We start from the raw sequence: 22791 nt of genomic DNA, 5'->3' as shown, positions 1-22791 counted from the left end.
CTAACTAACCTGAGGACGTCACACACATCCATGCCCGAGGCAGGATTCGAACCTGCGACCGTAGCAGTCGCGCGGTTCCCGACAGAGCCTAGAACCGCGAGACCACCGAAGCCGGCATTGTGCCATTGCTTTGATCTTTGATTCAAATTTCCTCATGCAATTTACGGAAATGTTTTCCTGTTACATCTTTGCAGTTGTCTTTTATGCCAACTTTTATTACGTTACAAAATGTATCTGTTTAAAGCAGATAAATATGTAACTTCGTCCTATTATTATTAATGCTTACGTTATGCCTGAATCAGCTACATCACAATTTCATGTTTCTAATTTTGAATGTACAGTAGCCTAGTTGTTTCTGCGGCTACTAGATGGCGCTCGTAGCAACACCATGTTTACTTGCCCACACTTTCTAACGTGGGCACCTCACCTCAGTCTTGTTGCAACTCTTGTTCACTCAAGTACGAGCAGCCCTTAGCGGCTCGCTATCTTTCGAACAACTATTCATGACGTCACCTTTCCGGCTTATATCTTTAATACGTGACTTAAGTACTGCATCTTTTGCCCGGCAGTACAAACTTTAATGTGCATTAATGTACATTAATGTATTATATACTTAATATGTTTTAGAACCTTTAGTATAATTCTGATGACAACGCTCATACTAGCGTCGAAACCTGGTCAATTTTGACTTAATATTTGTGACCGAGGGCTTATTTGTTCTAATATGGTTATTGCCTTATTTTTTTGACATACTCCAAACAAACCTCTAAGTATTAGGGAATATCTAAACGTTGAATAAGTATTTTGACCATTAGAACTTTCTGAACACTGAAGGATATTGGACATTTATTGGAAATTTCGTCACGTATGATGAACAATTCGTAATAATTATAACAATGGAGAAGAGGGAAGGAATACAGCGAAGTAAACGAAAGGAAGGTTGACACTGGAGGGGGGGGTCGACAATTAACAAAAGAAATGGTTTTTCGACACTAATAATTAACCAAGTAAGAAAATGAGTAATGCGTATCACACAAAGAGTAGAGCCACATCTCTACAATTTGTTTATTTCTTATACATTTGGGATTAATAGTGCGATAACAAAAGGTTACAAAATTGGTACGATTTATAGAGAAACCTTTTAGAACAGTTGCCACAAAATCAGAACAGCAGGGTATTTCTTCAGCCGTAATGTTAACTTCTGTTGTCTATTTGTATTGGCTCCCTTGTACACATGTATCTCTTCCGTATTTAATCAACACTTAGCATGAAATGGAGATGCAGTTAAACATGTCAATTGTGTAAACATTTTTTGTTTTTATCTTGAAGCCTGTAAATGTGACTTGCGAAGAGTTTTAGCTGAAGGCAGTTACATTAAGCCTTTTTCTAGTACGGATTCCCTGTCGGCCGTAGGATGATGTCATAAACCTGTAACATAAAAACAAACAGTATTTGTATTTCATTGTTCAGTGTCAAATTCAGAGAATTTCATGTAATACTTAGATAGCATTGTTTGTCTTTTGCTTAACGACGAAGAATGACAACTTTATCATGAGAATGTAAAACCAATAACGTAATTCATGAAAACCTTTGATAGACATTTTGGTGACCTTAGACCCTTGCGTACGGGCAATCAGTAACTACGTAATGAATCAAGCGTCTGTGGTAAATGAGCGAACGGTCGGTCCCTAGCCAGCCTGAAACAATTTGGTGCCAAAGTTCATTTCATAACACTACTGATATCAGTCAAAGTGAGCTTTGTAGTTATTCTGTTCTGAGTAACAGATACATGCACTAGTCGTTATTTCTTTCATATTTGAAGTGTTCAGTTCACTCTTCTGTTACGGAAGTTTTGCTCGCAAGGTTATTGTCTGTAAACTAAATAGTGTATTAATCAACATCTACCAGCCATGTTGTATCACAACATTGCTCATAGGGAGTTGGCAATGCTTGTTCTGATTTGATATTATTCGGTTGTATTAAGTAAGGGTAAATTTCAGTTACTAATGTTCTGTCTCTCATTCTTTAAAATAATGCCGTGTAATCTCAGCGCATCACTACGTTTCTGCGAAACCGGTAAGCTGAGACCTACGAGTAGCGAGAGAAATAGGGCACATTCCGCCGTCAGGAGGGCATTGCGTAAAGCCTTTAACGTGTACCACAGCAATTTCATCGGAAGACATCTCAGAAAACCAAGAAAAACTCTTCGTATGTAATGGGTAGCAGCAGAGCTGAAGTTCGTGTCCAGACACTCATGATTGACACAGGATTCAAAATTCGCTGTAGCAAAGAAAAAAAACGAAATATTAACCCGGAATGGAAATGTTTCTGTACTAAAAATGCAAGAGGCCCTTATTTTCGCCACCGCAACGATTCGTATCAGTGCTCAGATACAGATGGAAACGCAAGTGTTAAAGCCTTCAACAGGCTCGTTGTCTTGGTCTTCGTACTCGAGAATGACGTTGTATTGGCCGTTGGCTATGGAACAATAGCTACCATATCCCGTGTAATAGTCATGCAGTTCCGCTACAGATTTTAGTGCCAAATCGCATAATGACTATCAAATAATTGCCATTATTTGAATATCAGTTAATTCAATCTTTGGACAGTTTACAATGAGAAGAGCGGAAGCAGATCGTCAGTGAAATTAGTGTCAACTTGAAGAAGAGGGAATAGTGTGAGCACTCGCAGTGGTAACCCAGCGACTACTTTCATACAGTGATGCATGTCAGAGCATCACATAACACGACATTCAAACAAAATTGTAAGGTTATCACGAGGTACAGAAGGTATGAAGTTTCTTATGGTTGCTGCTGTTTGCAAGAACTATTCGTTAGTAAAAAGGCAACAGTAGCCACTAAAGCTTATGCCAATAACTGGTGTCATAGTAATTGGAAAACTACTTATCGTGAAAAATACGTGTGATGTAATTAAGAGCATAGTAACAGTTCACTTTTGTAACACAACCACAACTTGAATTTATAAATTCAACAGTTACCTTTCTGTGCCGTGGTTGCTGTGGCTTCGTTACCAAGTACTTGTTAATTTAATGTTCAAAGGTGTCACAATTAGCTCTGTAATGTGAAAGTTTAAGCTGGCTGTTTGGGCACTGTCCCTGAACCTGCGCATTGGTATGACGTTGCCGTAATATATTGTTGCTTATTACATCCGAATTCTGCAACGTTAGCCAAACAGTCGAGGGGAACATAAAGGAAACTTACAAGCGTAGGGGGAATCGACAAAGCTCACGTGGAACAACAGACATGTAATCAAGGCGAGCAAGAGCGATGCTCGCTAACCTTCACTGAATAGTAAGAATGACCACCGAGTTTGAACACTGTGCAAAATGGTAACACTGAGAACAATAAGCTCAGGTGCGGAACAGAATATGTTTACTGTTAGTGGCTGACCTAACCATGGGAAAGATTTAGAACAATGTAAGAGAGATTTTCATTCAGTTGATTAATAACGCCACAAGCTACAAATACTGGTTCATCATTTTATTTTAGTGCCATAACCTGATTTTGGCCGCCATGCCCGTCTTCAGATGGCTAATATTTTTCATGACTTAGATCGTTTTGTTCAACAGCATTTCGTCTGCTCCACAATAAGTTTCAGTAGATTGCGATTTGTTTTGTTGTGGTTCATGTGGTTTTGTAGCTCGATGTAGATGTTCAATTCCATCACAGGACACACAAGTGTGTAGCTCATGTGCTATGCTGAACAGGCATTTTAAGAACATTATGAAGTGTGTCACAGAAATTTGTTTACCATGTGTCTGATGCGGTGGCATTCAAAAACATTCATTGATCTAGAAAACCACATGGACAACAACAGAACAAATCGCCATCCAGTGGAACTGAACGTATTGTGGAACTGACGACATGATGTTGATCGAAACATCAAAGTAACGGAAAATATTATCCGTCTGAAGATGGGAATGTCAGCCCGAAACCGGTTATAGACTTTGAAAAGTATTTTTTGCTGTTTGAGACATTCACCAACTACCGTTAACGACTGCGGAGTTCACAAGATCCAACATGGATAAAATAACTCTTTAGTTTACATTAAGTCTGAGTACAACAGATTTTTATCTGTTCTAATTGTCTGACAGTTGACAATTAGTTTAAGGACAACACACGTTTAAAAATTTGACTTCACACAAAAACGACGGTAACCGTATGGGGAAGTACCAAATTACATGGAAGGCTGCATGGAGAAAACTCGGCAAATTATCCTTATCGGGAGACATAAAGAATTCAGCGTTAGAGAGACAAAGTTCACAACATAAATGAGCAACTGACGTTGCTTGCCAGAACAAGCATCAAGGTGCTCAGAGTACTGATCGCCCCCACGATCAGTGAAGCGTGTGCACTTTTGTATCCGGAAGACCAAGTGCCACGAAAATTACCGGGTGGTTAAATCTAAACTTTCCCTACTTACCACGTTTTGACACGGAAACTAATTACTATACAGATACCGTACTTGGTAGCATTAATGCCCGTAGTATAGGGTGCATGATATCCATGCGCCACACCCCCACCGTACAGTTCCAACTATGGCCATAAGGTGCCGTGATCAGGCATTGTGATTCATAGTCACACACACTTGACTTATCGCAGTGCCCTTGTTGACGTGACAACAAGGGTCTGGACAAAATGAGCACGGCGTTATTGTTGCAGCTCTGTCATCAATACAACGGTAATGCTGCAGCTGCACTTCGAGAATATCGCTGACTGAAAAGATTACGGAAGGGTTATCTTTCTCCACCTGCTGAGCGGAATGTGCTGAAGTGGTTCGAATGAACAGGAGAATTGGCCGTCGCTCCGGGAAAAGTTTGCACCACATGTGTTTCGTAAAATCCCTGTTGCTATGGTGCAGAGCGCTGCGCGCAATTCCCGATCGTCAGGCAGAGCGCGTGCTGTGTCACGACTGTTTAACATCCCATGGTCCACTGTACAGAAGGTGCTTTGAACCATTCTCAAATGGTATCCGTACAAGATCCGTATCGTACAGCGGCTTGCACCATAGGGCGCATAACGACGTGTTTATTTCGCTCTCCACTTTCCCGCAAGGATTGAAGTTTACGAGGGCTGGCCCTCGACGCCCCCTATGGACAGACGAAGCTCAATTTTCTCTGACGGGTCAGGTGAACGCACAGAATTGCCAAGTGTTGTGATCTTCACCTCCATTCAATTTGCATGAAGTCATTGTGCAAGGTCAACGTGTAACCACATGATGTGGCTTCACAGCTACGTTCACGATTGACCCATTCTTTTTTTCAACAGGCTGGCGCTCAAGGACCGAAGACGTGCAGTGTCACTGGTCAGCGTTACTGTGATATGCTTCGCCATCATGTCATACTCGCCCTTTAGGACAGAGACTCACTGAACTCAACAGTTTTCATGCAAGATGGGACCACATCGTGCATTGCTCGTGAAGTTCACCTTCTCTGAAAACTATCAGCGTATCGTTTCCAAATGCATGGCCGCCACGATCACCTGTACTCACTTCCTGTGATTTCTGGTTGTGGAGCTACTCGAAAGAGAGGGTTTTCCAAGCGAACATTCACACATGTGCTGATCTGAAGCGCAGTGTATCAACAGAGGTAGCCAGCATACCTACGGAAATGCTTCGTTCTGCTGAGCAGAATGCAATCCTGCGCTTTCAGGCTCTTCTGGACATAGATGGGCGCCATATTGAACCCCTTTTGTAGCAGTAATGGTACCGGTATGTAATGACAGGAAGTGCAGAAGGGCTAATCAGGGATGGCTAGAGGACAAATGTAAGGATGTAGAGGCTTATCTCACTAGGGTAAGATAGATACTGCCTACAGGAAAATTAGAGAGACCTTTGGAGAAAGGAGAACCACTTGCGTGAATATCAAGAGCTTTGATGGAAACCCAGTTCTAAGCAAAGAAGGGAAAGCAGAAAAGTGGAAGGAGTATATAGAGGGTCTATACAAGGGCGATGTACTTGAGGACAATACTATGGAAATGGAAGAGGATGTAGATGAAGATGAAGATGGAGATGAAATGGGAGATACGATACTGCGTGAAGAGTTTGACAGAGCACTGAAAGACCTGAGTCGAAACAAGGCCCCCGGAGTAGACAACATTCTATTAGAGCTAGTGACAGCCTTGGGAGAGCCAGTCCTTACAAAACTCTACCATCTGGTGAGCAAAATGTATGAGACAGGCAAAATACCCTCAGATTTCAAGAATAATATAATAATTTCAATCCCAAAGAAAGCAGGTGTTGACAGATGTGAAAATTACCGAACTATCAGTTTAATAAGTCACAGCTGCAAAATACTGACGCGAATTCTTTACAGACGAATGGAAGAACTGATGGAAGGCGACCTCGGGGATGATCAATTTGGATTCCGTACACATGTTGGAACACGTGAGGCAATACTGACCTTACCACTTATCTTAGAAGCTGGATTAAGGTGAGGCAAACCTACGTTTCTAGCATTTGTAGACTTAGAGAAAGCTTTTGACAATGTTGATTGCAATACTCTTTCAAATTCTAAAGGTGGCAGGGGTAAAATATAGGGAGCGAAAGGCTATTTACAGTTTGTGCAGAAACCAGATGGCAGTTATAAGAGTCGAGTGACATGAAAGGGAAGCAGTGGTTGGGAAGGGAGTGAGACAGGGTTGTAGCCTATCCCCGATGTTATTCAATCTGTATATTGAGCAAGCAGTAAAGGAAACAAAAGAAAAATTCGGAGTAGGTATTAAAATCCATGGAGAAGAAATAAAAACTGAGGTTCGCCGATGACATTGCATTTCTGTCAGAGACAGCAAAGGACTTGGAAGAGCAGTTGAACGGAATGGACAATGTCTTGAAAGGAGTGTATAAGATGAAGATCAACAAAAGCAAAACAAGGATAATGGAATGTACTCGAATTAAGTCGGGTGATGCTGAGGGAATTATATTAGGAAATGAGAAACTTGAAGTAGTAAATGAGTTTTGCTATTTGGGGAGCAAAATATCTGATGGTGGTCGAAGTAGAGAGGATATAAAGTGTAGAATGGCAATGAAAAGGAAAGCGTTTCTGAAGAAAAATTTGTGAACATGGAGTTTAGATTTAAATATCAGGAGGTCGTTTCTGAAAGTATTTGTATGGAGCGTAGTTATGTATGGAAGTGAAATATTGACGATAAATAGTTTAGACAAGAAGAGAATATAAGCTTTCGAGATGTGGTGCTGCAGAAGAATGCTGAAGATTAGATGGGTAGGTGAAGTAACCAATTAGGTACTGAATAAAATTGGGGAGAAGAGGAGCTTGTGGCACAACTTGACTAGAAGAAGGGATCGGTTGGTAGGACATGTTCTGAGGCATCAAGGGATCACCAAATTAGTATTGGAGGGCAGCGCGGAGGGAAAAAATGGTAGAGGGAGACCAAGAGATGAATACACTAAGATTCAGAAGGATGTAGGCTGCAGTAGGTACTGGGAGATGATGATGCTTGCACAGGATAGAGTAGCATGGAGAGCTGCATCAAACCTGTCTCAGGACTGAAGACAACAACAACAACAACATGTAATGGTATGATGTGTCTTAGCAGCCCATTAAGTGTTTCAATTTAACTGATTACTTGACATTAATGCTGCCAAGTTTTGTACTCATGCGGTATTTATTTTCCGTGCCGTAACGTGTTAAACAGGGAAAGTTGAACTGTAACGACTAGGTAGTTCTCCCTCCTCAAAACACTACTTTCAAGGAACTATACATAGAGGGGATGACTCAATGATATGGCCAGTTTGACAAATGTAATATCTATTTCATGAAAAAGCATAGATACAGCAGAAGATTCCCACTCTGTATAAAAAATGCACATTAACAAAAGCAAGGTTCGTACTTGCCTAGATCAACGTTCCTCGGTATGTAAGTCTCTTCGCGCCAAACTACGTTGAATGACAAATTTTAGAGATAACTGTCTGCACCACAGACTCTAGGCTTCCGATGTTTGTGCAAGAAAGGTAGTTGTGGTACAGCAACCCCTGCCCCTAGGTATGCAATGCAGCAGCGCTGTTAATAAAAACTATGCGGGAAGCTGCATACTCACTTCCGTAACAGCTGCCTGTCTCCCTAGTTCCGTATCGTTTCTAGAACGAACCGCTTTCTTCTCCACTCCGCTTTTACCGTTGGGCAATGCTCGTGCCATTTTGTGTAAGTGCAAACGGATATCTTTGGCAGGATGTCAACTCTGTTCTTGCAAATCCTGCTGCGTAAATGAAGTTAACCCTTTATGTCTTGTGTCGCGAATTCGGGTAACACTAAAGCGGCGCTAATAATTCGGAGGTTAGCCGTTATTGAGCGCCAGCTATCGTTGGTGTAGGTTCCACACGAAAGAACTATTTCTGCTGACTGAGTAGCTGAATAGTTTTGTGACCTATTTACGTATATACACACACTATCTCGTTTCTAGTAATTCATACGAACGTCTAAACTTAACACTTGACAGGTTATGTTTTAGTTTTATAACCACTACGACAGCGTCCGAAGCGACCATGAATTTTCTAAATGATTTTCTGGTATTTGCAGCTGACTTTTTAATTATTTGATGTACAGCAATATAATTTCGGCCTTAAGCCACTTTCAAGTATCTACAATGTAAGCATTATACATTGGATGCGTTTAACGTAAGATTTAATCGTATCCCACGACACACTTGGACGATTGTAACTTACTTCATGGAGGATTTGTTAATGATACATTGTCATGTTTTGTTACTGTAAGTGCATAAAAACGTCATAAAATGAACTGAAAATCAGATGAATTCGCAATTGCGAACAATGGCTACAACCACCTGTAGAATGGAATGACAATGAAAATTTGTGCCGGTCGACCATAGGTCCACAATCTGTACTTGCACATCCATTGTGTGTGTTCCTGTATAGATCTGACGATCATGTAGATGATATCACTATATCGAAGAATGTCGGTAGTCCATTACTTAATGGATTGTTTTGAGTTCAGATTCTCCAGTACTGTTGTCACAGACGTGACATACCGAGTTATACCCAACATGTGTAATGTAATTGGAACAGCGTAAAGTTCAACGGGACTGGAAGAAGGCCCACGTTATAGCTATCTATGAAAAGCGTAGAAAATCTGATTCACGTAATTACCGGCCAATTGCACTGATATCGATTTATTGTAGAATCATGGAACATATTTTGTGTTCAGACATTATGACCTTCGTAGATTCTGAGAAGCTCATCTGCAGAAACCAGCACGGTTTTAGGGAACAACGGTCATGCGAGACACAGCCGGCCCTCTTTGTGCATGATATACATCAGGCTATAGATACCGGCTTCCAGGTTGATGCCCTATTTCTTGACTTTCGAAAGGCGTTCGACGCAGTCCCGCACTGTCGCTTGCTGCAAGAAGTGTGCGCTTACGGTCTATCTAATGACGTATGCGGTTGGACAGAAAGTTTTCTGACAGACAGGGAGCAGTATGTCGTCCTGAACGGGGTGACCGAAACAAGCGTAACTTTAGGTGTGCCCAGGGCAGTGTAATAGGTCCGCTGCTTTTTATGATGTACATAAACGATCTGGTTGATTTTATTGACAGCGGCAATGGACTGTTCGCCGATGATGCTGTAGTCTACAGGAAAAGTAGTATCACCCGAAAGTTGTGAACAAATCAATGAGGACTTGCAAAAAATAAATGCGTGGTGTAATGACTGGCAGTTATCTCTCAATATTAGTAAGTGTAACCTACTGCGTATAACAAGGTGACAATCCCCATTAATATAAGAGTACGAAATAAATGCCCTGTCTTTGGAAGCTGTAACATACGTCAAGTATCTGGGTGTGACTATTCGAAATTATAGATGCAACGATCAGATTACACAAGTAACGGGTAAGGCCAACTCTAGATTGCGGTTTATTGGTAGAATCCTAAAGCGATGCAGTCCTTCAACGAATGAAATATCTTACAATACGTTAGTTCGTCCAGTCCAAGAGTATTGTTCGTCTGTATGGGGCACTTACCAGTTGGATCTGATTCAAGAGATTGTGAAGGTCCAAAGAAGAGCGGCAAGATTCGTGAGAACTTTACAAATCTCATAGAAAGTTTGAAGTGGTACTCACTTGCAATTAGATGGCGCACTAAACAGAAGGGTCTGCTCACTAAATTCCGAAATCCGATCTTCGGCGAGGATGTAGAGCATATATTACCACCAACTTTCAAATCGCGCAATGATCAGCATTCAAAGTTAAGGGAAATTACAGCTCGTACCGAGGTGTTCAGACAGTCGTTTCTCGCTCGTGCGATCCGCGAGTGGAACACACACAGAGACAGAGAGAGAGAGAGAGAGAGAGAGAGAGAGAGAGAGAGAGAGAGAGAGGGGGCAATGAATTTGGAGTGAATTTTGCCCTCCTCCACAAACCGCTGGTGGCTAGCGGAGAATATATGTAGTTGTATCTTAGATATGAGTATATACAAGATTTCACTGCCGGTTACAAAACGATTTTTTTAAAGTTTTTCTTTGAAATCGAAACGTCTTTTATGAAGGGATTAATCTGTATTCTAGGATAATTGTGTCCCCTTTCTGCTGCCACCATCTTATACAGCTTAAGGATAAAATTTGATATACAAGGGCGTGTACAGATGCATATGAAGCCACTGCTGCCGCCACCGCCCCACTTAGTTCGCAAACGTAATGAGAAAGGAAAACCGTTATTAGCGTAAGAGGTACCAACCACAAAGCATCGTACAATGACTCGTGGAGGGCATATGTAGATGAAGACAGAGCTGATACGAGATATAGGAGTGGCTTACCTGCACGCGTGGGTGCTGGGACAGCATGTAGATCGCAGCTTCTGCAACGTCTTCTGCTTCCATATAATTCAGCTGGTTATATAAGTCATCCGTCCAGTTGGTGGTATTGGTGAGGATCTCCGTCTTCACCATTCCTGGGGATATTTCCTGCACAGAAGGCAATATCAGTGTAAATGAGTATGTTTGTGTATATCTCCATAATCATAATTTACAAGAAAAACGATTACTTAAGTAAAATTAAGTCCGGAAGAATAACTGATTTGTCTTTCTCCTCTACATTAAGCTGCTTTCACTCCAAAATTAACTAAGTGAATCACTATGCTCATTAAAGTAAATCCAAGACATGAAGAATAGAAACTAGATGTTCGAATTTCTTTGGAATAAACCGCGAGTCTCCCAGTACATTCTACATCCTTAGTCACCTTAATAGGCGAACCTTTTACAGCTAACTTTTCCCCATTTTAAATGGAAGTAATACTGCTGCATAGGAATGAAGGACGGAAGTCATTTTCGTATGGAGTGTGACTGCCACGTAACGTCTCAATAGAACTTTGACCACACACAGGAAGAACCCTTATGGTATAATACAGAAGGTAACAAATGATAAACAGAAATGACATTTAAAAACAATAATTGGAATTAAGTCAGATGGTCCTCTAGACGTTACAAAGCACTCTGTCTTCAGGCCACAAGTGGCCCATCGGGACCATCCGACCGCCGTGTCATCCTCCGGTAAGGATGCAGATAGAAGGTGCATATGGTCAGCACACCGCTCTCCCAGTCGTTATGATTGTTTTCTTTGACCGGAGCCGCTACCATTCGGTCGAGTAGCTCCTCAGTTGGCATCGCGAGGCTGAATGCACCCCGGTAAACGGCAACAGTGCAGGGCGGCCCGGATGGTCACCCATCCAAGTGCCGGCCACAGCCGACAGCGCTTAGCTTCGGTGATATGATGGGAACCGGTGTATCCACTGTGGTAATGCCGTTGCCAGACGTTACAAAGGGCGGGATATTATTCGCAAACAGTGTGATCATCACGGATATTTCAGTGCCTGCTCTGCTACGTGCTCCCATACTGACTATAAGATCGGTAAGAGGTTCTTGCCGTAGGAGTTCCATTCCTTCACTGGCACTGTGTCACTGTTTGCCATTTTTTGCACGTACCACATTCTGCAATACGTCTCCCAACGCATCCCACACTTACTCGATAGGGTTAAAGTCCATTCGTGTGATACCCTCTCATTGCAAGAACTGGTCCACACGCTCAGGTCTATGCGGTTCCTGTGATCTGTAAAAACGAAGTCTGGGCTGAATGCGCCCCCCCCCCCCCCCCCTGTAGCGACGCACATGGGGAAGGTATGCAATGTCACAATGTTGACTAATTTGTGTGTGTACCGTGTTCACAGATTTGGAGGTCAGCTCGCGATGCAACACTATGCCTCCTAACAGCTGGGACACCAAAAGTATTACGAGGGTTGCCCCACAAATTAGAGCACCGCATTTTTCTCTCAGCCGGTAACAATGCTACGAATTAAAAACGTTACGTATATATTATCTGAAGTCTGAGTGAGCGCGAAAAGTTTCCGTCAGTTCAGACAGATAGCGTATCTGCAGAACAGTTTCAAAATGACAGCTTTAAGTGATGTACCTACAAGCAACGTGCCTTCATTGAATTTCTTACTGCAGAGAAATAAACTGTGGGGAATATTCACGAACACTTGTACAAAGCCTACCGAGCATCTGCTGCCGATTTACGGTTAGTCGCTGGGCACGGTGGGTGAGGTCATCAGAAGGCAGTTCGGCGAAGCTCTACGATTTGCAGCAGTCCGGGAGACCATCCACGGCTGTTTTACCTGACCTAGCCCCCTCGGACTTCCACTTGTTTGAGTCATTAAAGGATGCCATTTGTGGAAGACTTTGGGGATTAGATGGTGCTTCACACAGTGGAACACTGGTTTCGCCACCAGGACAACGATTGGTACCGACAGGGCATATGCCCCTTGTTTCACGCTGGAGCAAGGCCATAAAACGAGATGGGGATTACCTGGAAAAACAGGATGTGTAGACGAAACATTCCTTCTTTTGTGCAATTCCCATTATATTCAATAAAGAATTGTTGAAGAAAAAATGTGGTGCATTATTTTTTGCGCAACCCTCGTATGTTGAACAATTCTGGACATACCCTCATATGGCGAGTGGCGGAAACAAGTAATGCTGCCAGGAAAATTGTTAAACATGGTCGTTTTGGTGACCCCAGTGTCTGGAACATGGAAATGTGTCTTCCATGGCGCATAGCACGCTGGACGGCCGACAATCCCCCGCATACTTCTGAGCTCTTCTGCTGCCTCAGCACACACGGGCACTGGCCAATGTTCCATACTGAAGTGAGGGGCGAACTATGTGGGTTCCAATAGATCAAGCAGATGGTGTGAACCCATGTACATCCCAGCAGGGTGGGCAACAGAATATGTACCATTCCTCATGCGTAACCATACAGTACTTTAGTGGACGGCAACGTCAATCTTCCACAGATAGCTGTTAAGGCTATTCTACAGATACCGAAACAGCGGAGTACTCAGTCTTTCTTCATTAATGGGTATGGTGTGCGCTCCATTGTTTTCCTGATGCTTCACCACTTTCGCACACTGCCAACTCATACTGTATCTAGGACTGAGCCATGGCTGGCTTGCGCTGATGCCGTTTGTTCTTTGGCAGTTTGTCGCAATCGTGTGCTGCTTTATTTATCCCCGAGTTACTACCATAACGAGTAGCTGACTTGCCTCCGCCAGTGGCAGCAGCAGCGCTTATCGATACTAGTATTGCTTTACCATCTTTGGTGTGACCGCTAGATTTCCGTGTGGTGGTGTGTGGCAGTCGGTTGGATGGGCAGAGCAGCGAGGAAGTCTCCACAGCGTGAGGTCAGGCTGGAACCACTGGAGGCGTGCACGTGCAGTTGGATTGTGAGGCGATAGCTGCGAGAGCTACAAAGTTCCTTGCCCACCGAACGTGGACACTGAAGCTGAGTGATCAGTTAACCTGTTATGAAACCTGAACTGCTGTGACATCTCTTTATTCATCGCCTTTGTTGCTTCCTGGGCCATCCCCGTTATCAGCAATGTATGGTGTGTTGGAGTCTTCTTCCTGTATGGTCGAACTATTAAATTGGTTGTTACTGATCAGTGAAGTGTACCAACGGTATTTTCTGCATTGTAGCCGTTAACCCCCTAGCTACCTGCCCCGGTCATTAGCGTTGTTTTCCGGCAGTGTCTTTTCCTCGTTGTATTGATGATGCCCAGCACAGCGCATAGTTTGACAGCCGTTTAGTTGTTTGTTCACATTTTTTTCTTAATAGTGGTTATTGGGCCTTTGCTGTTTTTAGATGCCAATTTTGAAGACGTGATGCAGCTGGCATCATCGTCCTCTGCTGATATTTTCGCTTATCGTACCGTTGGTCGGGGAGGAAGGGAATTGATTAGGTTGTTGGTCGGTTCTTCAGCCGTCCCTGGGTCGGGTTGCCATCCCATCCGATTATTGAACCTTACTCTTGACTGGCTGTCTCACCTCACCTTACGTAAGAGCTACCTCCTCAGGGCGACCCTTTGAACACTTCTGAGCTCCACTGTTCTGTTGGTTTTAGATTGTAATTTTCATTTTAGTCTGATTTACTGTGTGAGACCTTCAGCCGTCTATTAATTTAGTTTGTTTTAAAATAAGGCCTTCAGCGTACAAATTAAAATTTGAAGATAGATTTGTTTAAAAACTAAATTTTGAAATTTTTTCTATATGAAATTCTTGTTATCCAGGCCCTAAGGCTAAGGTCTTTTGTGTGGCCTTCATCTGAGTATCCATGTGAAATTTTTTTAAGTAAGGCCTTCAGCCGCCTTTGTTCTTTAAAGTAATTTTTATAACTTGTGTTCAATCCTTCAGGCGTTCTTGTTTTTGGTGTGGTTTTGGGCCTTCAGCCTAGGAGGTATTGTAAGTTTTCTTAACTAGGCCTTCAGCCACAGTTTTAATTTGATCCTTTTAAGGCCATGTGTAATTAAGTGGTTCTTAGGAAAATAAAGTTTGTGTGTTTTGTGCAAATAACAGTAACCATATGTGGGGCGGCGTATGGAATTTATTGTTATTGAAATGTTCCTATGATTTATTTGATGCTGCTGTTTGCCATTCTCAACGCTGGCTCTCTAACTACATTATTGACAACTAGAAAGTGATTAACAAAACATGAAACCTGTAATTAGAATTCCTAGTGCCCACTTCATCTGAGAAATACTTATAGCCACAGCTTATAGCTCTGAGGAATTAAGAGATTGTCAGGGATTCATAATAAAAAACGATTCTTTCTGAAATGCTCTGAACTTGCCCTTTGGAGATACGCTATCGCTATAGTTTTATAGTTATTCAGTTGAAACTTCTTACATCTTTATGATTGTAGCGTATCTCGATTCTACTTAAATTTAAACATCGTAGCTTTATTTATTCACCTACTTAATCTATCTTGCTTCCTTAATTTTTAAGACAAAAACCAAAATTCATGAATTTCAACAAAAATTTTAATTTGTGAGATCCAGAATACTGTTTCTACTAAATTGTTATGCAAAAGGAATCTAAATATAAATTTTTAAGTTTCTAGCTCTTTTCTGTTGCGCCAATGATTTTTACAAAAAAAATTACAAATTTCGAAAGTGGTTAAAGTTATTGGACTGATATTCAACTCATACCGATTTAGTATTACTCCTGACATACTAGAAACGTTTCAGGTTAATTGATTTTTAAAGTATTGCGCAATATTTATGACGTCAGAGCTAGTTACAGCGGACTGGCTGGCACACAATGGAGACTGATGTGAATTTTGTACGGCATGAGGATGTAAGAACGCTGCGCGAGAAAGGCAGGCCCCAGTTCTCTCCAGACGCTGATTAGCGCACAATCTGTGCCGGGAGTCGCGACGCGTCGCTATCATTGCTATAAACAGCTTCGGATGCCGTAATAAGTTACTGGGGATACGCATGACCATGAAATCGTTTTCGAGCGAAGTGTTAATTCTGGGATGACTTTAATGATCTATCTTCAGTTTGCGTATGTCTTATTTTCATGTGCCGCCGCGGGACAGACATTCTACCATTATTTACCGTGGCGTTTGATGAACATTATCATAAATTATGGCGATCATTCACTTAAGCATTTAATTTGAACAGTTATAGTTGCATCAGCGCATCAGACTCTGAACTGCTCTGGTAGTTGGATTGTGTGGATTCTTTTTGGTCTGTGACTTTCAGAATATGGTGAACATTTAAGAAAGAATCATTTTTGATTATTAATCCCAGGCAATCTCCTAATTCCCCAGAGCTATAAGCTGTGGCTGTAAGTATTTCTCAGATGAAGTGGGCACTAGGAATTCTAATTACAGGCTTCACGTTTTGCTAATCACTTTCTGGTTGCCAATATTTTAGTTAGAGAGCTAGTGTTGAGAACGGCAAACAACAGCATTAATTAAATCATAGGAACATTTCATTAACAATTATTTCCACCCGCCGCACCAAACGCCCCTACACGATCATAACGTGATCCACTGTCCTGCAATACTAGTTTTCAAGGACCAAATCCTTTGTGTGTTATCCAAGCTGTGAAGACATTCAGCGATAAAGAACCTGGTAATGATTAAGGGAGATGTGCCTGCAAGTGCTTCGCAAGGGTCCATCCCCAGTATCCGCAACGTAATCTGAAATTTTTAACACCGATTACAGTTCGTGTCTAGTGCACTGCGCATCTGATCCTTGTCAGTATGATGTTGCACCACCATACTGACATAAGGTGGCACTACATGCAGTGACATCCATTACAGCTTTAATACTGGATCAGCGCAGCGTCAAAGGTATTAATTTGGAGCTCTTTTCCACGACTGTAGGCGTGATTTTTGGAATATACTTATACGTTATAAAGAAGGTGAATATTACAAAGATGAGAAGAACATGGAGTTCTATGACGAACTCAGCTCACCCCAACTCGGATGTTGCTCTTCCTGGCGACGAGGTCCTTCCTGAGGCCTTCCAGGAGAACCCGCACTGCATGCTTGGTAGCGGCGTACATTGCGGTGTCACTGTTAGCTGGCGGTGTGTGTCCCCAAAGACTGGGAACAGTTAAGTATGCATCAAATTTTCAGCAGCACACGTACAGGCTTTTAATTCAGTTAAATATATGCCACTGAAATCAAAAAGGACGATGAGGACCCTTTCGATATTTAACTGATATGTACAAAACACTTCGGCATCGTAAAACCATTGTATACAGCGACACGGGTTATGGAAACAGCAAATAACGTAACTTTTCTAGCAATAGGTACAGCCGATAGAAACACAAAAAACAACCGAAAATTTAAGTTCCTAGCTTTCGGAATAAATGTTCCTTCATCAGGGAGGAGAGAGGGGAAAGAAACGGAAGAAGGGAAAGTGGATTTAGTTACTCACAACCCAGGTTATGAAGCAACAGGGAAGGTAGCAAGGATGGAGGCATGGTTGTCAGAGGGAAGCCAAAGATATTCTACTGTAGGTACTGTGCCAGCTTCAAACCAAAGAGGATGCATACAGAAGTAAAGAGGTGTATAGTATAAAGATGTAGGATGAATGCATCCTCTTTGGTTTGAAGCTGGCACAATACCTACAGTAGAATATCTTTGGCTTCCTCTGACAACCATGCCTCCATCCTTGCTACCTTCCCTGTTTTCCTTTCCCTGTTGCTTCATAACCAGGGTTGCGAATAACTAAATCCACTTTCCCTTCTTCCCTTTCTTTCCCCTCTCTCCTCCCTGATGAACATTTATTCCGATAGCTAGGAACTTAAATTTTCGGTTGTTTTTTGTGTTTCTATCGGCTGTACTGAGCTGAGGTAAGTACTGGCCAGCCCCTCTCTCTCTTTGTTAGTAATTGTTTAACATCTTTATATGAGCCTTTCTATCAATATTAATTTAACATTATTTAACGTTGTGTTTTCCAAGCACTGAGAGAAAATTTAGCTGCAACATTTACAGTGAAAAACTAATGCAAAAAATTTTAAGTAGGAAACTTTACCAACAGTATTGAAACATGGCCAAGTACAAAGAATGATAGGAAAGATTTGAAAGGTATTTACATGTGAGCAGGCTACTCAAAACATTGAAACAAAATAATTTCACCCACTTCGGACTTTAATAAAAACAATTCTTAAATTTTCATCAGAAAAGGCTAATTTTCCCAGATTTGGTTTAAGGAGGACGAATTATATATGTCATGCCTCAGAGGTCGATAAACTATTCACCAAGCATGTTTGGGAAAGAAAAGCTTCTCTCTCTGAGACTCCTTTCTAGTCTGGCGTCATGGTCTCTTTCAATGGAGGTACTTAATTTTCAGTCTTTTGAACATGGCTGCACTACAGCTACGGTTACAGAACAGCAGGTGTAATAGACAACCAAGCAGTTGCAATAAATTGTCATTATCAAATAACGCTTAGCATGGTTTAGACTGATTTAACCCGTCCTCCTCAGAAGGATACACTTTGTTTTAGTATTTTCAACTTTATATCCATGTATTTCGAAACAGCCTTAGGTACTGTGGTAGTCAGAAACCACCACCTATTCGAACTCGTTGCCTTTCCATTGCACCTGCTGTTCTGTAACCGCTGTTTTAGTACAGCCATGTTCAACATGTTGAAGTTCCTGCCGAACAAGGTGTGTAAGGCAGTTTCTACATATCTGGACATCAAGTTTAAAATGGTTGAATACTTTGTCCTTCTGATGAAGACGGATTTAAATCAGTCAAAATCATGGTAAAGGTTATTTGAAAACCATTTATTGCACCTAGCTGGCTATTACACCTGCTGTTATTTTCAATCGTTTTAAGTGGAACGTAACACCTTTCAGCTGCTTTTCCACCGCTGATTTCGTTCGAGTCGGTGCAGAGAAAGCAAGTTGCTGAATAACGTCATAAATATGGAACAAACTGACACCTAGCTGGCTGCTGAAGTGTCTTTACAAACTTTTAAGACAAATCTGAAGTTGTATATTGGGAAAGTAGACCTGTTTCTCTCACGCTTTCCTCTTTAACGTTGCCTATCGCTATTTCTAAACCAAAATGCAATAAATCCTTTACATCCGAAAGTGGTTCTTAAAGATTTGTTCTGTGAAATTTAGCAGTTTTTGCGAAAATGTGAATCAATGAATGGACTTCTTAGACTCTTACGTTTATTTCCCGATCAACCTCCGCTATAAACAGGGGAGAAGCAGTTGACCTCAGATCAAGTGAACAAGAACAAAAAAATAAGCCCCTAAGTAAATCTTGGTCAACAGAAACACCAGAAAAAAGGTCGAAAGAAGTTTGATACTGAAGTATTGAATAATATCTGTTCTAGGTTTTGAGGCTGTTGAAACGATAATTAATACCACAATATGCAGTTCGAGAGAACTTTACACCCTCAAGAAAGCAATCACAGAGGTTAGACAAACCTAGATACAAAGGAAGGAAATACGTTAACGGATCACAGAAGAAAGGGAGTACAAATTAGTCACTCAGAAATGAAATCTCTACGAAGTGCAGTGAATCTGAAGCCACATAGTTGGAGGAGAAATCGTGAAGCAAACCAGAAAAATGATCGTCTGAAGAACCGATTCAGCACATCAGAGTCAAAGCAGCCTTCAGTGAAAGTTAACGTGAGGGCGTCAACACGGAGACTGCAAGGGAAGGGCGACCGTTAAACGCAAAGCGTGAATAAATCGAATTGGTACGTTTGGAATATGTAAGAAGATGGGGGACGTTTTTGGTGACAAGATATAAGAAACGCGTGTCAATCTGAGACATCAAGTTTAGTATTAGAGTGATGAGTTCGACAGTTTGGAAAACTTGCTACCAAATAGGGCAGTTGGTGGAAAGTGAGGAACAGTTATTCATATTAGTTTGGAAATTCAATGTAACTGGATACATACCATCTGACTGATCACCCGCACAAGCACGAAGTTAGCAAAAAAAAAAAAAAAAAAAAAAAAAAAAAAAAAAAAAAAAACACCAGATAAATGTGTCCAGAATTACATCGTCAGCTTGACAGTTCATACATTTTAGTTGCCGAGAAGAAGATAACCGAAGACTGGATGGCTTCCGGTTTGGATTCATGAGAGTAAGGGCACGAGAGTGGCAGTTCTGACTTTATGCTGTGTAAGAGAGGCAAGCCTTAGAATATCAAGACGCTTTGTTGTGGTTCGTTTGGAAAAGCGTTCTGTAATAGAAAAACGTGAAAGTTGTCAAAGTTTCATAAAAAATGTTTAGTTGTACATCATAAGGACTGACAGTAATGCACAGTAAGTGCATGAGTATAAATACGTTAGGCAAGAATGCTACAGTTCTCTCCTATTGTGTAATATGTTTAAGATAGGACAGTAGTAATGAGTAGATTTGTAAGTGAGACAACTTCATGCTTAAGTGATAACGATCATAACCATCAATGAAAGAGGAAGAATTACAGTACAAGAGAATGCACAGTCTAATTATCTGATAATATGGGTCGGGAGTATACCAGATGAAACCTGAAATATTGAGGACTATCAGAAATATTAGCAATTAACTTTAGGGCATAAGAGGAACAAGTGAAGGACTAACTTAGAAGCAAAATGCTAGACTTAGCGATGGAAGAAGGCTTTAAGAAGCAGGACCATCACAGGCATAGATGACATTCCTCGCTAACAGGAGATTATTTTATCAAACATAGGTCCTAATATGATGAACAACTTTGAGAATGTACGTCTGAAAAAGCATTATATGGAAGCGCATGAGGCACAGTGGGAAAGCTGGAAAAGGAGAGAATCCGTGCGTTTGATATGCTCTTTACACTAGAATGCTGAAAATAACTGGCCGATCGGATAAAAAATGAAAATGTTGAAAGACGGCGAAACTGACAGATCCATCGACTTGCACATTACTGCTATGTGAGATGCAAATTATATTGAGTGATGGGTACATCGAATTAATTTGACTTGAAAATAGCGTATTCCTTTGTTTTTATTACATATTATCCGATAGTTATTGCCAATACATGAAGTGCTTGTAGTCGTCGTATTTCTTGAGAATCACGTTTGGCTGAGCTACAGTTTCACAGACAGCAAGTAAAAGCAGATCAGTGGGCAGGTTGTAGAGGTGACGCAAACACCAGGTAGGACGGAGTTCGACGAAAGTAGTTGTGTGCACTTGACAGGGTGAGAGGACGCCCGTCGCACGCAAAAGTGCTGACAGCGGGTTACACCGTCGCAACAGACAACTGAGTGAGTTGGCTTCAGGTGCTACTCTGGGATATAGAGGTTAGTGCAAGATAGGATGACGTGGCGAATCGCATCGAACTTGTCACAAGACTTGATAAGAACCACACCATTCTGTGAAGACGAAATAAAAAATAAAAATGCATGTAGAGTAAATTTTCCGCTACGGTACAAGACATTACAGTGCTGTATCTGTCCTTCATTAGTGACTATCTTTGAGCTCTTCCATTTGGTAGGTGTTTGCAAAGAAAAATATACAATATCGGATTTTTGAGGCCGCCTTGATGCAAACAACTTACTTGTTTACTTACGAGTTGGTACAATTTGACTTAACAGCTGTGGTCATGAGTCCCCTAGAGCTTAGAACTACTTAAACCTACCTATCCTAAGGACATCACACACATCCATGCCCTAGGATGGATTCGAACCTGCGACCGTAGCAGTCGCGCGGTTCCGGACTGAAGCGCCTAGATCCGCTTCGTAACCGCCGCCGACTTACGAGTACTTCATTTCCCAGACTAGAAATAGCGTAACTGTACAAACACTATCACATTACATTTTTATCGTGTGGATTTTGAATATAGTTTTCTGTGGATACTTTCAAACTACCTCATTTATTGTACGTTATGACATGTTCTTAAGAATTGTTGTCGCTGTTTGCGGTGTATTTTCTGTGCTTTTTCTGTTGCCGTTTTTCTCGGCATCCATCGTATCTACAACTGTGTGAGCAGCTGTTATGAACAAATACTAAAAAGAAAACTTGTGTGTGTCAGCGTTACTTTTAAAAACCACATAGTAAAAATGTAATGTGTTACCGTGTTTATGTATCTATGCTATTTCTGCAGGTTTTAGATTTAAAGAACCTGTGACGATACGTCAAAAATATTTTCATTTTTATCCGTTGTAAACAGTGAATAATATTTTTAAGGTTGAACCAAAAATTATTTGTATTTTATGTATTTGTGTTTTATGAACACAACTTGCGCAGGAGAGCTTCTGTTAAGTTTGGAAGGTAGAGACGGATACTGGCAGAAGTAAAGCTGTGAGTACAGGGCGTAAGTCGTGCTTCGGTAGCTCAGTTAGTAGAGCACTTGCCCGCGAAAGGCAAAGGTCCCGAGTTCGAGTCTCGGTCGGGCACACAGTTTTAACCTGCCAGGAAGTTTCATATTTTCAGAAATTTGCGCCGCGAGAAGCATATCTTCCGATGCAGCCTCTGGTCGGCCATGCGCGCCGAAGCATTAATTTATTTTTCCAAGTGTTAACAGTAACTATACATATAAGGGATTTCATTCCAAGAACCTTTCTAAATTGCAACAGATAATTTACGTTGAAGTTCATTTTTTTTAAATTATACAGATTCCATGAGTTCAGTAAGTTTTATCTTAACCACTCCACAGCAAAACTAAATTCTCCCGAGCTTTGGTTTGCGACCAAATAGAAATTAACAGAATTATTCAATTCAGTTAACAGCAACTGCATTTTAGTCACCACGTTCTAAATCTAAAGTTGGTACATGAATAGCAGCGGCCCTTCAAGAACCCATCTCATATTTACTTATGCACATAAGTAAAAGTGATAAGGAAAGACAATATCCCTGAGAGAAAGAATCATGCACTAACAAAAGAAAAATTCATGCCAATAAAAAAATTATATATATATATATAATTTTTTATATAAATGGCAACTTAACAAACCCACTGCTGGAGGACTCAATTCC

The 22791-nt window shown here is 41.3% G+C and overlaps 1 protein-coding gene across 1 annotated transcript in view; it reads right to left on the bottom strand.

The window, feature by feature from the left end:
- Positions 1-1020: 1020 nt before the first annotated feature.
- LOC126284627 (dehydrogenase/reductase SDR family member 11-like) overlaps positions 1021-22791 on the bottom strand; it is a 68043-nt gene continuing 46272 nt past the window's right edge. The window contains exons 4-6 of the mRNA XM_049983696.1: positions 16802-16931; positions 10802-10948; positions 1021-1428 (exon numbers count right to left, since the gene is read on the bottom strand). Of these exons, the coding sequence (XP_049839653.1) occupies positions 1387-1428; positions 10802-10948; positions 16802-16931 (319 nt within the window). The 3' untranslated portion in view covers positions 1021-1386. The remainder of the gene's footprint in view (positions 1429-10801; positions 10949-16801; positions 16932-22791) is intronic.

This window comes from Schistocerca gregaria, chromosome 8 (assembly GCF_023897955.1).
Source record: "Schistocerca gregaria isolate iqSchGreg1 chromosome 8, iqSchGreg1.2, whole genome shotgun sequence".
In the NCBI taxonomy this organism is placed as follows: Eukaryota; Metazoa; Arthropoda; class Insecta; order Orthoptera; family Acrididae; genus Schistocerca; species Schistocerca gregaria.
This window is presented reverse-complemented; position numbering and strand designations above follow the sequence as displayed.